General features: G+C 35.8%; 1 protein-coding gene across 14 annotated transcripts in view; it reads left to right on the forward strand.

Annotated features, from left to right (window-relative positions):
- Positions 1-17,512, forward strand: part of HDAC9 (histone deacetylase 9) — a 996,855-nt gene that overhangs the window by 909,094 nt on the left and 70,249 nt on the right. For 13 of the 14 annotated variants that reach the window (XM_037836859.1, XM_037836851.1, XM_037836858.1 and 10 more), the window contains one exon: positions 10,164-10,297. The exons of the other annotated variant lie outside the window; for it this stretch is intronic. In XM_037836859.1, coding sequence (XP_037692787.1) covers positions 10,164-10,297 — 134 coding nt within the window. The remainder of the gene's footprint in view (positions 1-10,163; positions 10,298-17,512) is intronic. 14 annotated transcript variants of the gene reach the window in all.

Consider the following 17,512-nt stretch of genomic DNA (forward strand, 5'->3'; position numbering starts at 1 on the left):
TTTAATTTCTTAGGCTGAAACAAACTCCTGTAGAGTGTCAGGAAACAACTACCATATTTAACAACTTAATACTCTTTTCTGAAAGAACAAAATTAAATTTGCTTCTGGTAAATCAACAGAACCGAACAGAGGATTTCTAACTGAAACCGCCCTTCCAATTATCTTCCTCAGTGGTGTCTCAATCTTGGCAGTTACCAGTTCAGCTCTGTGTGTTTCTTAAAAGAAACGTTTTGTTACAGTGTAGCTCCCTTCCATGCTTAATGCAGAGTAAAATCTTTTTGAAACAACTAGGGTACAAGCAGGATTCTTTATTATGATGATGATTTTTGTCATTGTTAATGCCTTATTCTAAAATATTTCCTCTAAAGAACATAAGGTGCCAAATCTGTCTTTGGAAAAAAAATCTTTCTTAGAGAATTCTGTCACAGTCAATACAGGTAGTGGGGGCTGCTGCCAAGGCTGGTTTTCAGATAGTATGCTCCAGTATGGCCATAACCAATGCTGAAATACCAAAATGCTTCTATATTGGTTGGTTACCACCCTGAGCCTGCCACCTGCCCATCTTGTTGGCCTCAGTCTTTTACCACCAGCTTAGCAACTAAAAGCTTATGCAGATCTTAGAAACCCGGCTCCAGCCCCTTTTCAGGTGATGCTTGAGCGCACGTTGGACTGTACCATGCAAACATTTATCTCACCTACTCCATTGCCCACACACTCAGGACCCTCCAGACCCCTGGAGCAAAACACTGCCCCCTAAGGTCTCTGCTATGCTTTTCCATTTCTACAGGTTATTTTAAGTATATTGTGACAAATAGGATGAGCTTTTGTGTCCTTTGTGAAGCCCAAAGTAAAAAATATTACATGAAATTGCAATCATACCTGTTAAAATCATGGTAAATGACATCTAATCAAATAAACACATGCACACACCACACTGAAACTCTTGTGAAACATGTCCTTAAAAATAATACCTTGTCTGTGGTAGCCACCCTGGGCTGTGCTAATCTTTCCAAAATGTATGGCAGCAACGGACTCAGTAGAACTCAGGTTAATAGAACTAAAAAGTTATTTTTGAACTCTTTACTTTGATTGAAAGAGAAAACATGGACCTTGTAAATTTCTTTATTTTATTTGAATGTTTTATGCACACATAACTCAGAATTCAGTTGTCTGCATCCCTGACTCCAGAGATCACATGGGTAACGTGAATGGAAATAAACCCTGTAAGTAAAAGAAAGAAGAATTTGGAAAGAGATCAAAGATTAGCTTCATTCCACTCTTTCCTTCCACTTTTTACTATCCCATCTAAATTGGTATTTTATGGGGCTTTTTTTATTCCCAAAGGAAAGAGTGAACTTAAATTAGATTTCTACTTCTCTCTCTCTCTCTCTCTCTCTCTCTCTCTCTCTCTCTCTCTCTCTCTCTCTTTTAATCCATCGGATTTGATCTGCTTAGTTGTGACTTTAGATAGTTGAATTCTCAATTGCTAGGAACTTGCAGAATATAAGATACAGCATACTGGCTTGATATAATATATCTTTTAAAATGATCACTGCAACCCTGGTTTAGGATAGAGGAAAAGCTGACTAGAAAATTTAGCAGTTTGATTAGCAGAAATGTGTACTTGCCTGTGAGTATTTTTTTCTTTTATTTTTTGGGGAATGGAACAAATTACCATGTACTATTAATCTTGACATAGGCAAAGAAGATATTTTCTAAGTATAAGAAACCAGAGCTTTGCAGTACACATTTTCTGAATCTTCTCATTCTTTATATAGTGAGAAGGTGGATTTTAGTGTGGTCAGCCCCATTCTTAAGTGCCATGTGTAAGGATTCTTACTGCTGGCATCAAGAGATTCATAGTGGGAGAAATGAGTGAGAAATCTTGAAGGACTTGAAGACAGTTTTTCTTCCCTTCTTATCCTCTTAGGATATTTAATGCCAGTTATTTAAAGTCTTGGGAGAATTGCAAAGTGACAGTTTTGACTTCCATCAAAATAGTAGCAACAGGATAGAATCAACATTGAAGTGCTTCAAGAAGGTGGGGGAATTAACTCATCCTGTTCATAGGTAACATCAAGTGCTAACCTAGAATAGAAAATCTTGGCAGTTCTGGTTCTTTGGGTAAGTATCTCAGTGCATTCCAAGGATCAAAATGAGGTTATTTCATTGTTCAAAAATGGAAGCAACTGAATTTGGTGTTAGATTTCATGCTCGACCATTTTATAGACCTTCCTTTAGTTCCATCCCCTCTATTCTGAGATTTCCTTTCTTTTGAAACAAAGAATATAATGCTTAAGAGCAGAGCAGAGGTAAGACTTGAAAGCAGTACCGCTAGACATGCAGAACATGCACTTGCTATTAAATTTATTCTTCCAACTTTTCATGGAAATTGCTGAAGAAAAGACATAGAAATATTCTAAATATTATAAATGTTATAGAAATGAGAGAAAATGAAATCACATCTCTAATTTAAAAAGAATAAAACAAGAAGATAAAATTTGAATAATATAAACATAAAATGAATGTCATAGTTTTTAAAAATTAAATGTTTATTTCATGTAAGTTCATTCATAGAAATATAAAATATTGAAGTGCCATACTGAAACGTGTTTTTTTTTAATTCAGTTTTTTAATGAATTTTTTTTGTGAACTTTAACATGTATACATAAATGACAACTTTCAAAGAATGATTTAACAAGTAGTTAGCAAATTTCAAAGAATATTGTTGGTCACAGTTCCACAACTTCAGCTATTTCCATTAATTTAAAATATAACATGCATACAGAAGGGTGTTAATTTCCAATGTACAGCTCAACAAGCAGTTATATAGATAATTTCAAAAATTAGTATGTATTACATAACAGTTTTATTGAGATATATTCACATACCCTATAATCATCCACAGTGTACAGTTATTCACAGTACCATCATACAGTTGTGCATTCATCACCACAAACAATTTTTGAACATTTTCTTATTCCAAAAAAATAAAACTAATAAAAATCAAAGTAAAAACAAACACCTAAAGCATTCCATCCCTCCATCCCACCATATTTTTCATTTAATTTTTGTCCCTCATCAGTCCATACACTGGATAGATAGAGTGTGAGCCACAGGTTTTCACAATCACATGGTCACACCCAGTAAGCTACATACTTATATCATCATTTTCAAGAATCAAGGGTACTGGATGCAATTCAACAGTTTCAAGCATTTCCTTCTAGCTATTCCAATACTCTAAAAACTAGAAAGGGATACCTATATAGTGCATAAGAATGCTCTCCAGAGTGACCTCTCGACTCCATTTGAAATCTCTGAGCCACTTAAACTTTGTTTCATTTCGCTTCCCCCTTTTGCTCAGAAGGCTTTCTCGATCCTATGATGCTGGGTCCAGGCTCATCTCTGAGAGTCATTTCCCATGTTGCCAGGAAGATCTACACCCCTGGGAGTCACATCCTACATAGGTGGTAGGTCAATGAGTTTACCTGCCCAGTGGGCTTAGAGAGAGAAAGGCCACATCTGAGCAACAAAGAGGTTCTCTGGAGGAGACTCAGGCACAATTATAGGTAGGCTTAGCCTCTCCTTTGCAGTAACAGGCTTCCTAAGGGCAAGTCCCAAGATTGAGGGCTCGGCCTACTAAATTGTTAGTCCTCAATGTTTGTGAGAATATTAATAATAACCTAGGTGGGGAAGTTCCACATTTCCACATTTGTCCCTAGTTCTTCAGGGGGGCTTTGCAAATACATTTTTATTCTCTGCCCAGATTACTTTGTGATGTATCAGGATTTCACACTAACCTGTACAAACCTACCAGATCTCACTTCCTATTTAAATTTCCATGGAATTATGTTGTTTGAATAAACTGACCATACAAGTTAAATTATTTAGTGTCCTATAGAAAATATAGATCCTGCACCAAGCAAACATCTCTTCCCTTGGTCTCACATAGAATTGGAAGTTTTAAGACACAGTCAGTATCATCCTTTACCCTTTGGCCTGATTTAGCTTAGTCCTAACCAGATCTGTTTCATTCATATCTCTAATTGAAGTCTGAACTCTTTTTCACCTTTTTAAAAAGTTGCTGTATGAGGTAATACTGACATTCATAGCTGCTGAGCTCTAGCTCTGAGTTTCAGGTGTCACAAAGATACCCCAAGTTCCAGAGACTGACAAGGTTATACACAAAGAGCTCAGCATCTCAGAATTTGGAGATAACCATTACAACTCAGAAATAGATTTGACAACTCTAAGAGCTTACGATCTAGGGACCATTACAATAAGTGTTTTCCTGATAAGCTGTGCTCTACGATTCAGTTCTCAGCATTTACACAGTATACTTAGTTCACATTAGTGAGGTATTAATCATGTTTGCCTTTTCATTTCTGGTGTACTTCACTCAAAATGCTGTCCTCAGTATCCATTCACTTAGTTACATGTCTCACAATTTAATTCCTTCTTGCAGCTGCTCAGTATTCTATTGTGTGCATACACCACAGTTCACCATTCTGTTCATCAGTCAATGTGCCCTTGGGCCACCTCCATCCACTGCAAATTACAAATACTGCTGCCAGAAACCCCACTGTGCAAATGTCCGTTCATGTCCCTCTTTTCAGTTCTTCCATGTATATACCCAATAACAGGGTTGCAGGACCATATGGCAGCCCCACACTTAGCTTTCTGTGGAACCACCACATTGCCCTCCAGATGGGCTGCACCATTCTACTTCCCCACCAACAGTGAATAGGTATATCCCTCTCCCCACATTTCTCCAGCACTTGTATCTCTCTGTTTATTTTTTACATGGTTTTATTTACCCACATACTTAGCTTCTTGTGGAACCATCACATTGCTCTGGGGGTGACTCTTAGGCACAGTTATAAGTAGGCTTAGCCTCTCCTTTCCAAAACAAGCTTCATAAAGGTAAGCCCCAAGATCGAGGTCTCCACCTTCTAAATTGGTAGTCTCCAATGCTTGTGAGAATATCAGTAATTCCCCAGGTGGGAAAGTTTACTATTTCCACACTTTCCCCCAGTCCCTCAAGAGGGCTTTGCAAATACATTTTTATTCCATGCCCAAATTACTCTGGCATGTGTCAGGGTGTCACACTAACCTGCACAAACCAACAAGATTTTACTCCCTATTCAAAAAGTTCCATGTAATTATGTTGTTTGAAAAAACTGACCATACAAGTTAAATTATATAGTGTGCTACAAAAAATATATAGATTTTGCACCTAGTAGACATCTCTTCATTGGTCTCACACAGAAGTTGAAGTTTTAAAACACCGTCAATATCGTCCTTTACCCTTTGGCCTGATTTTCCTAAGTCCTAACCAAGTCCATTTCATTCTTATCTCCAATTGAAGTCGGAACTCTTTTTCAGACTCTTTTACATTTGCTGTGTGGGGTAATGCTGACATTCATAGCTGCTGGACTCTTGCTCTGAGTCTCAGGTGTCACACAGATACCCAAAGTTTCAGGAACTGACCAGGTTATACACAAAGAGCTCAGCATCTCACAATTTAGAAATAGCCATTACAACTCAGAAATAGATGTAACTTCTGTAAGAGTTTACAATCTAGGAAACTTTACAATAAGCCTTCCCCTGATAACCTGTGCTCTCAGATTTAATTCTCAGAGTTTGTACATTATAGTTGGTCCATATTAGTGAGGCATTGTAATGTTTTCTTTCCATTTCTGGTTTATTTCACTCAGTATACTGCCCTCAATGTCCATTCACCTAGTTGCAAACCTCACAACTTCATTCCATTGTATGTATACACCACAGTTTGCCGTTCCATTCATCAGTTGATGTACTCTTAGGATACCTCCATCCATTGTGAATTGTGAATACTGCCGCCATCAACCCCACTGTGCAAATGTCCAGTTGTGTCCCTCTTTTCATTTCTCCGAAGTATATACCCAATAATAGGGTTGCAGGACCATAAGGCAACCCCATTCTTAGCTTCCTGTGGAACCACCAGCCTGCCCTCCAGGTGGGCTGCACCATTCTACTTCCCTGCCAACAGTGATTAGGTACATCCCTTTCTCCACATTTTCTTCAGCACTTGTATCCCTCTATTTTTTAGATGGTTTCATTCACACACCATATGTTCCCTCCTAAGTAAACAATTGATGGTTCCCTTTATAATCACATAGTTACACATTCACAACCACTATCCAAAAGAGGACATTTCCATTTCTTCCACAAAGAAAGGAGAGGAGAAAAAAAAAAAAAAAAAATGACAACTAAAAAGCAACAAAAGAAAAAATAAAATAAAATACCATAAAAAGGTCAAACAACACCACCAACACTACAAATCCCATACCCCTTCCTTATATCCGCCTTTTATAGACATTTAGCTTTGGTACATTGCTTTTGTTACAGTTAATGGAAGCATATTACACTGTTACTGTTAACTATAGACTCTAGTTTGCATTGATTGTATTTTTCCCCAGTACCATCCATTTTCAACACCTTGCAAAGTTGACATTCATTTATTCTCCCTCATGTAAACACATTCTTATATTTGTACATTTAATAACAATCATTGACCACTCTAGGTTTCACTAAGTTATACCAGTCTTTTTCTTCTGTCGCTCCTTCTGGTGTCCTACATGCCCCTAACCTTCCTCTTTCAACAGTACTCACAGTCATATTTGTTCAGTGTACTTACAGTATTGTGCTACCATCACACAGTATCATGCTATCCATTTCTGGATCTGTACACTCAATCTTATTCATTTTAATGTTTGCCTTCTTTTTATTTTCAGTCGTCCTGAAATTGGACAGGTTGGGTGTAATGGTAAATTAAAAAAAGAACTGTTGAATGAAAGACTTTCACTTTTGGCAATTTGAGAGTCTGCGTATACTGAGGCACTGTTTCATGAAAGTATCTCAAAATGCTGAATTAAATGTAAAAACCAGTATTTTAAATTTAGAGATAACTTCCATGTAGCTGAAAGAAGATGAGCGAATACTGAAGTTGTTTACCATGGAGACATTTACCCCAAACTTTCCAGTTAGCCAGAGCTTGAACATTATAGTCTGTTTTGTACTAGAGAAGGAAGTTGAAACCTTGGCCCTAGGAAGGAAAAGGAAATTGTTGGAGACAAAGAAGGGAACACCAAAGGGCCAACTCTAAGGAAAAGATGAATAGGAGCAAAAAAATACTGCTGAATAAGACTATAAATCTATCTTTACTATAGCTATCAGTAGGGAGAAGGGAAAGAAGGAAGAAAAGGAAGGAAGGGAGGGAGGGAGGAAGGAAGGAAAGGAGGAAAGAAGGAAGGAAAGGAGGAAGGGAGAAAGAAAAATATATGAGTTTGCCAAGAGAATTTTTATTTAAGTTTTGCAACCTATAATATCTGTACATACTTAAACACACACACACACACAAACCTGCAATCTAAGAATTTAAAATCGATCCTAGTTGATAGTGCCCCAGACCTCCATCAAAACGAACACAATCCTGTCTAGAGGAACTCACACTCAGCCCAGGCCTCAAAGACTTTTCACAAAATTCCAATGAACATGAGTTCAAAAATATTAAAACAAATCAAAAAAGGAGCAAATAAGGCACCATGAGGACAAATCAGCAGAAACAACAAATGATTAAACAACTAAACCCACAAAATGCAAAATATTAATTAATTATGCTTAAAGAAATGAAATAAATAAAAATATGAGTAAGGAGTAAGAAACTATAAAATGACTAGAAAGTTATGAAAAATAACCAAATAGAACTCTTCGAATTAAAAAATGCAATAACTAAAATGAAAATATCAATAAGGAGTTAAACACCAGGTTAGACACATCCGATGAGAGAAGGCCTAAGAGCCTGAAACAAAAATACACATAATTCATAGCAGAAAGAGATGGAAAATATGAAAGAGAATGCGAGAGACATTGAATATATAGTAGCAATGTCTACAAATATCTAACTGGAATTTCAAAATAAGATAATTGAGAAAATAGATAATGCTATTTTAATAAATTTGAAAACTTGAATAAAATAAACACTTTCCTAAAAAAGTGTAAGTTAGGAAGATTGAGAAAGCATGAGGATTCCTTTAATAACTAAAGAAATTCAATTGTTAGAAACCTTCCTGAAGGGGAAGACAAGGACCATATGGTTTTTACCCAATGTGGTAAAGTCAGATAATAGCAAAAGAGGGTACACTTTCTAACCACATGAAAATCCAACAAGATCAATACAAGAATGGAAAATTACAGTGTAACCTCTCCGTGGATATTAGCAAAACAAATCCAGCTATGTATGAAGCAACTATGGTGCTTCAAAGTGATTATTTTATCATATGTTTTGGTACATCATGACCAAGCTTGTTTTACTCTACAAATGAAATGATGGGTGTTCTAGTTTGCTTTGCCACCAAGCCATACCATAAAATGGGTTGGTTTTTAGCAATTGGAATGTATTAGCTTACAGGCTTACAGTTTTGAAGCTATGAAAATGTCCACATCAAGGCGTCATCAAGATGATGCTTTCTTCCTGAAGACCAGTTCTAGGAATCCTGGACTCCTCTGTCACATGGCAAGGCATATGGTGGCATCTGCTGGTCTCTCCCTTCTCTTCTGGGTTTCCTTGATTTCAGTTTCTTGCTTCTGTGTCTGGCTCCCTCTCTCTCTCTCTCTCTCTCTCTCTCTTTCTTTCTCTCTTTCTCTCCCTCCCTCCCTCCCTCCCTCCAGTAAGAGGGTTAAGACCCACCCTGATTGAGGTGGGTCACACCTTAACTTAAGTAGCCTCACCCAAAGATCCTACTTACAATGGTCCAACCCACAGGAATGGATTAACTTTAAGAACATGCTTTTCTTGGGTATATACATTTCAAAACCACCACAATGACTGAACATTAGAAATACTAATTGAAGTAAGACAACAGTACCAAATTATAGGAGAAATACCATCTCACTAGGTGCAGGAAAATGATTTGATTCAATTCAACATCAGTTTATAATTAAAAAAAAAATAAAACAAAACTGAAATCCAAACTAGAAATAGAAAGATCCCTCCTTGTACTGAATGAAACCACAATAAGATGTCGTTATTCATTCACCCATTAGGCAAAACATACCAAGTGTTGGCAAGGATTTGACTAAACTGAAATTCTTTATACTGCTTCTGAGAATGGGGATTGGTTATGAGCCTTAGGAAATAATCTGGCATCAATTAGCAGATTTTAAGACCCAGCCATTCCTCTCCACTCTTGCACATGAGACCAGAATACTTGTATAAGGATGTTCAGGGCTGCATTGTGTGTGATAACAAACAACTGGAATTAACTCAAATATCTGTCAACAGGAGATTAGATAAATAAATTCTGCTCTAAGTCATAAAATGGCCTACTTTAGCAGAGACCTATAGTTTCATGCATCAACAGAGATGAGCAAACGAAAAGTCGCGTGAAAAGGGCAGGTTGCAGAAGTATAAAGCCGTTTTTATAATGTTCAAAAACAAGCAAATCAAGGAAAGGAAGGCAATGAAATTATAAACACAAACTCAGAATCCTGATTTCTCCCAGGGAGGAAGAAGGATGCCATCAGAGAGACACAGGACTTCTAAATTATTGTTAAGGTTATTTTCCTTAACTGGGAAGGTGAATGAGCAGGTGGTTGTCATATGATTATACTTTATAACATATATATGTTATGTTTTTGCATGTATCAACTATTTCATAATAAAATAATATCTATAAAAATCTCATGTGATAAGTAACTTGAGGTGATGTATAGACAACTTCTTAAAATAAAGGCGGTTGACAGAAGTAGAAAGCATATGACAAGCAAATGGGATAGCTTACTTTATTAACGTTGGGCAAATAATATGCAAGTTTTTCATCCAGGGACATAAAGAATGTTTTATAGGAGGCAGTGCTGTGTACTAGTGAAGAGCCAGATTGACTGGTACAAATCTTAGGTGTGATTATTGATAGCTATAGGATTTTGGGTGTTGGTTTCCTCATCTGTAAAACAGATAATAATAGTACCTAAAGCATAAAGTTATTTTGAATTAAATGAGTCTGCACATAGGATGTGCTGAGAAAAGACATGTACAGAATAAATGCTCAATACATGTAAGATTCTGTTAGTTATTTTATCTCAAATTAATACTTGGAAGTGTTCTGTTTGTATTATGGTAGGCTTTGGTCATTTGACGAAGCAACTGATGACCTTGGCTAATGGACATGTAGTGTTGGCTCTGGAAGGAGGACATGATCTCACAGCCATCTGCGATGCATCAGAAGCCTGCGTAAATGCCCTTCTAGGAAATGAGGTAAAAACTGAAAACACAGAAAAGTAGGAGTAAAGGTCCAGGGGTGTGTGCATGCATGTTTTAAAAGTCCTTTATTCTTAAACCAACATACTCAGAAAGTACAATGTTGCTCTTATCATTTTAAGAAAAAGGCAAGTCTTAAGTAAGGTTCACATTCTCATTTTATATGCTATGGCTTTTGTGCTGTTATAGAATCCACATAACCCTTCCCTCAATCAGGTTATTGACAGAGCTCAACAAACAGTAAAGATAACCCTTAGGAAGAGGAATGCTTTGCCTTCTGAGCCAACTACTGAGCACTGAAAAATTGATTTGAGAAATAAAACTCAAAGCCGTATTTCTCTTGAAATTTCCCATAGGACTATGTTAGTTCAGGGAAAAAAAAATTCTCTAGGCTGATATAGATACTGTTTTCATCTTACAGATGGTGATAATGAGTCTCAAAGAGATTGAGAATTTTGTCGAAAATTCCACAGCCAGAATATGTTAGATCTAAGATTTTAACTTGTATCTAAATCGCCAAAGGTCATTTAATTTTTTTTCACATCATATGACTAAATTGCAACATATTTTTTGACCATTCTGCAGACTTCAGTTCAAATTGCTGTGAGGTTCAACAGTTCAAGTTGCTGTGAGATTCACTTCCAGATTGTGACAAGCTTTTGAACCAATTAATTGCAATTCAGCAAATATGACAAATTTGGTGTATAGTCATTAATGTTATTAATATTTTCCATAGTGAATGTATGGTAATTTTACAGCTATTGCATATATTTTGCCTTTTTTCATGAACTTGAAATATGACTTTGCTCATGAGATAAACATATACAAAATCATGTTTTTAAAATCTATCATTTATATTGTGTTTTTAGCAGTAAGTCATGCCTTTTCCTGTAGTACTGATGGAAGGAAAAAATACTGTTTTGCTGTATATTGAACAAATAACTTTTGCTGCCATTATTATCTTATAAAACTATGGGGCTTCAGAGTGATTGTTTTGGCATATGTTTTGAAGTAAATATGTACATTTTTAATTTGAAGAAAACTGAGAGAGAAAATGCAAACACTGCTCAAGTACTCTCTCGTATAAATTTAGACAGCATAATAACACAATGGATGTAATTATCTGATTATCAGTGTCAGCAACTGACTGCTGTTTCAGATCGCACCTGATTCAAGGTGGCTAAAATTTTCTAAAATCCTACGGTTTTTCTGAAATTCCTATTAGAGGATAAAGTCAAACACAATGTTGGTTTATTAGTGGAAATGAAGGCATGCTAATAATAAGTGGTATTTCTATGTTATCAGTTAAGGGTAGTCTGCTCTGTTTGTCTACTAGATAACATTTTTTGCATAGTCACCTATTTTCTCAAATTACTTATTTGATTTTAAATATAGAAACATTTTTAGGTAAGCAAGACTGGTTTTAATATTCGCATTATAAAGCTTATGCCAGATGTACGGAAAAATCACAGTAGGTTGTGGATTGCGGCTCCGTGGTTGATTGACTGGCCCAGAAAGAAATGTTACCCAGCTGCAAAAGCCCACTACTTTTCCAAATATGTGGAAGGAAATTACGGATTCGACTGGCTCTCTTTGAGCACACCCATTCATATGAGATGCTGTCTCTATGCTCTTGTAATCTCTGCACTTACAGTCTCTGCACTATATTTTAAGGGAAGGGGATGGTTTCCAATGAGGATGGAGTAATTTCTCTGTGGTCTCTTTCTTTAAGAGATGACTGTGTGTCAGAAAAGAATCAAATCAGTTTTGTGGAGCTGATTTACCTGAATGTACTAAAAAGAAAAATGGAAGTGTCTTGTGTCTTCCCCTATATGTTCCCAGTGCCTGTGCTATTTCTGGAGATCAAATAGACTGCTTTCAAAGAGCAGTTAGTGAAATTAGAGGGACATCACCTGAATGATGATCTGTGCCTGTTCTCTACATTTCTAAAAAAGATGAGGCATGAAGTAGAAGAAGGTTAAAAAAATCATTGCCCAATCATAAACACACCCATGTGGATGTACAGATTGCTAAAACCTATAGCAAGTGATAACTAAATGGTTATTTGGACTATAGTGGCTATTGAAAGGACTTAAATTATTTGGATGTTTTCAAATAAATCTTATTTAATTATTGTAATACCCTAACTGTTATCTTGTCCCTTTTGGTTAGCTACCTTTAATTGCATAAGCACTACCTAAAAGTTGTTAGCCATGAACTAAAGGAAGAGAGGTTTAAATAATGTATGTCTTTATTTTTTTTTTTTTCCATTGAGGTTTCTTAGGGTTAAAACAAAAATATGGATTTCCCACAAGATACTTTAAGGGTAACAGATGGATTCATTATATCAAAATTTGAAAGGTAAATTTTGGTGTCAGGTCTGTCACTACGTGGAGGAACAAAGCTTAAGAGAAAGAAAGAAGTTTTTAAATGGGAAAAAAATACAAGTGTTGTACATTATAATTCATTTGAAAAGGGGAAATGAAAATGTAATACTTGAAACAACGTGAGAAACAAAGCGTTCTTCTCACTTCCACTGACAATATAATTTATAATCCAAGGTCTAGTTTTCTGTAGTTTTTCTCCAGTTCAGAGGTCATCATGGCTAACAGCATGACTATACTGATGTTTTAAATTTCATTCCTTTAGAAAAAATAATATATAGGGCATATTGCATATACCTTACCATTAAAAAAATGCATACATGCAGTTTTTATAGTAGTTCTTACGTGGTGAGCTCTAGGTAGGAAAATAAAAAAGGAAATCTTTCAGATACCAATTATTGCAATTTCAAATCCCAACTTCCCTTCAAACTCCCTTTGCAAATGATTAATAGGGCAATTAGAACTTATTATCTGGGATTTCACTTTTACAAATAACAAAAGGTAGTAAAAACTTGAGCTTAAAACATTGGCAGGACATACTTTGGCTTCTCAACACTGAACATGCAATTGAACTCAAATTAGAAAGGTCAGAAGGGCCTTTTTCGGGGACTCTGCACTTTGTCAGATGTATTTATTCATGTGCAGAGGATTAGAATTCATAAACATTTTGCCAGGTTTTTTAATGCTATTTCTTTTCCCTTGTTGTTCTTGGCCAGCCCATGTCAATACAGAAAAATACTGCTTCATATGGCCTATTATCAGCAGAATAATATATATTACATAACCTAAAGAAATTGTGACATCAGCAGGAATTCTTAGTTATGTATCTCAGTGGATAAGTAGAAGGATAACCAAAAACTTGATTTTTTTTTGAAAGTAAGTTATCTGAGTGCTGCACCCAAAACAGGAATTTTCTTCTTTTAAAATATTTTTTTATCATGAAAATGACCTAGTTAGCAAAACTTCTCAACTATTCTTTCAAGAAATATGTATGGGGTCAGTCAAAATAATATACTGTTGGATTAACATTCATTTGAGCATGGTATAGGAAATTCCTAGAGGCAACTAATTTTGAAGACAAACCAGAAGTCCATTTTTTTTTTTTTGGCAAAGTTCAGAACTTAGAAGTTTTATCAGTCCAGTCAATGTATGATTAATATTCTTGAACCTCTTCACTGAAGCACTAGATAAACCAGCTTGGTGTTTGCGAACATATAAATCAGAAGAAGTATTAGGTTGCTAGGAAGAGATTCAGCGATACTTATGTGAAGAGCCACATCATTTTTAGAATTAGTAATTGAAACATATTTGAGGTTCCTAGAGAATCTGATTTTGGAAATTTGTACTTGCACTGATTGGCAAACAATGTCACAGTTGTTTTGGGGCCAAATTTACCTACTGTTATGCAAAGCCAATTAGAAGCACCCTGGGTTGCTTCCTCTGAAAGAAATTTTCCCAAGAGGTGAGAAAAGCTTAAGCAGTTGGAATTCCTATGGAATCGAAAAGGAAAACATTGAAAACCTTCAGGCAGGTAAAAGAAAGGAGAGGACCTAAAGTAGTAGAAGCCTTGGGTTGTGAATTGAGAACATGGTTATTAAAAGACCATCTGTCAAAACAGAATAAATGATAGTTTTAAGCTTGTTAGAGAAATAAATAAATTGCCATAGAACTGGAAGCTGATGAGATGATGCTACAGCTTCTGGTACTAAAAGTTAAACACTTCCATTTGGAGTTAGTAGCACATTTTCTGTAGATCCTCACTTTTTTTTAAGATTTGGCTTTCTTTCCTTTCCTTCCTTTCTTCCTCCCTTCCTCCCTTCCTACCTTTTTCTCTCCCTCTTTCCAACTCTGTCGTTCTGTTTTTTCCTCTTTTTCTTTGTAATAATCCTCCTTGTTGCCTGTTAAGTAGATTCAGCTGCTTTCATTTGACTTTGATTTCAAAAAAATAGCCTAAACTTACTGTTTGTCAATAATATTTCTAAAATGACTTTTTGCTCTAAAGCTGGTGAAAAAGTTCCTTGAATTGACTCTAGTAAGTGCTGACAACCACCCCTGAGGTGAAGTCTTGAGATGTTGTCCAAGTTGCTCTCGTCAGAGGTTTGTTTGTGTTAGATTTTGAATGGGGAAGTTATTTCACCATTTTTTTTTAATCCTTTAGATCATGTATGGTGAGGTTTAGGGGAATTGGTGTGAATCTGGGAAAGCTTATAAGCTCCTAAATAGTTGCAATTCAGTAGAGGGAGGGAGAACTGAGTACAGGGGAAATGTATGATATGACAGGATAATATTGTTCCATGGTCTTCTCTTAGACTTTGAAACCTCTCCACACTCTGAATGTATGGATAATCTAACAGGAGCACAAATATTTTGGAAAAATATTATTTGAAGATACTTTCCAGTGTAGATGTGGCCTATGATATTGCATTTCTTATGTTTGACAAGGCTCATGGAATTCGGAGAGTCAATGTGATTGTGGGTTTTTTGTCTATCTGTTTCAACAAATGTAAAATAAAGTGGTTGTTAACAGGATAATTCAAAACTCCACTGGGCTCATCTTTCTGTATTGTTCATCTTTAGGTATTTCAGAAGATATTAAAAGGAAGATGGAGTGGTAACCTGAATACTTCATAGGTTCTGGTTACCAATAAAGAAAGAATTTGTTTTCAGTGGTGAAGTAAATATGTTATGAATTCACATATTCGCCCATTCATCAATAGTCTTTTTTTTCTTTATTAGAGAAGTTGTGGGTTTACAGAACAATCATGCATAAAATACAGGATTCCCACAAACCACCCTATTATTAACATTAACACCTTACATTGGTGTGAAACATTTGTTACACTTGATGGAAACACATTTTTATAATTATACCATTAAATCTAGTTCATGGTTTAACATAGGGTTCACTGTTTGCATAGTTCAATTCCATGGATTTTAAAAAAAAAATTTTATTCTATTACCATATATACTATCTAACATTTCCCCTTTTAACCACAGTCAGATATATATTTCAGTGCTGTTAATTACATTTACAATGTTGTGCTACCATCGCCAGTATCCATTACCGAACATTTCCATAATTCAAAATATGAACCCTGTACATTTTAAGCCTTACCTTCCCATTCCCCAACCCATCCTGTCTGCTGTTAACCTAATTCTAAATTCTGACTCTATGAGTTTGCTTATTCTGATTTTTACCTATCAGTGAGATCATACAATATTTGTCTTTTTGTTCCTGTCTTACTTCACTCAACATGATGTCTTCGGGTTTCATCCATGTTGTCACATGTACCAGAACTTCATTCCTTTTTACAGCTGAGTAATATTCCATTGTATTAAATACCACATTTTATTTATCTATTCAAGTTGATGGACACTTGGGTTGCTTCCATCTTTTGGCAGTTGTGAATAATGCCATTATGACATCAGTGTGCAAATATCTGTTCAAGCCCCTGCTTTCAATTATTTGGATATTTACCTAGTAGTGGTATTGCCAGAAAAGACACTCAATATCATTAGCCATCAGGAAAATGTAGATCAACACCACAGTGAAATACCATTTGACACCTATTAAAATGGCTCCTGTTTAAAAAATGGAAAATGACAAGTGTTGGAGAGGATAGGAACACACATTCTGTGTTGGTGTCAATGTAAAATGGTGCAGCCACTGCAGAAGGCAGTTTGGCAGTGCCTCAGAAAGGTAAGTATGGAACTACCATATGACCTGGCAATCCCACTACTAGGTGTATATTTAATAGTCTTTTATTGAGCATCTGTTTAGTGCCAAGAAGTTCTAATTAAAGTACAAATGAAAATAATGTAAATAAACTTCTTTGGAATGTAAAGTAGGACTGTTTGTTTTTACTATAGGGATGGATGAATATTGTAACAGAAAATGACATTTAACCCTTGGTTTTCCATAAAAAACAAGATTTTGACAAGGGAAAATCAAAGGAAAAGATTAGTGTGAAATGCATGGATAAAGACTTCTTGTAATTGTGTCTGTGTTTGGGGTTTGTTTGTTTTTGTTTGGGGCAGAGGAGAGGATATATGGAATGGAGTAAAAGAAGATAATGGGGCTGGACCAGTATAAGGATCAAAGAAAAAAAATGAAGACCTACCTCTTGTAACACCCAAATGTAAACTTACTTGCTGAAATAGGGGCAAATAAACAATGAGATTTGTGGTATGTAATGTGAACCAAGCCTTCTTTATAACAATTGACAACTAAACTATACTCATTGTGTTGGGAAACTACACATAAAGTGCTGAGCAAACTTCCTTCCAGTGTAATTGAATCTTCAGTTTGACATGCACCTTTTAATGTGTACACAATTGTCCTAACTCTACTGTGTAGGCCAAACTGCTTTCACATTATATTGTGTATTTACAACTTTATTTCAATGACTAAGCAAAAATATTGATAGTCCGAATTATCCAACTAATTGCATTCATTATCCTCTTTCCACTAGACCATTATGCTTCCTTCTACTTACATTTAAGTATATTGTAAATAATTTAGCTCATTATTGCCATATATACTTAAATGTGTCATAGTTGAGCATCATGGAAACTATGGGATACTCTTATCGGTTGGATTGTGTGCTCTTATAAGATATGTTAAGATATGTGTACCCTAATAAGATAACCCCTGATCTTATGAATATGACCCAATTAGGGTCTTTGAAGATGAGGCCAGACTTGATTAGGCCGTGCCCTGCTATACCGACTCTGTTCTTGTAAGAAGAGGGAAATTTGGACAAGGAGCACACAGACATAGGGGAAAATTCCACAGGATGGCAGAGGTAGAGAATGAAGTGCTGCAACT

The sequence above is a fragment of the Choloepus didactylus genome, chromosome 5 (genome assembly GCF_015220235.1).
Source record: "Choloepus didactylus isolate mChoDid1 chromosome 5, mChoDid1.pri, whole genome shotgun sequence".
NCBI lineage: Eukaryota > Metazoa > Chordata > Mammalia > Pilosa > Megalonychidae > Choloepus > Choloepus didactylus.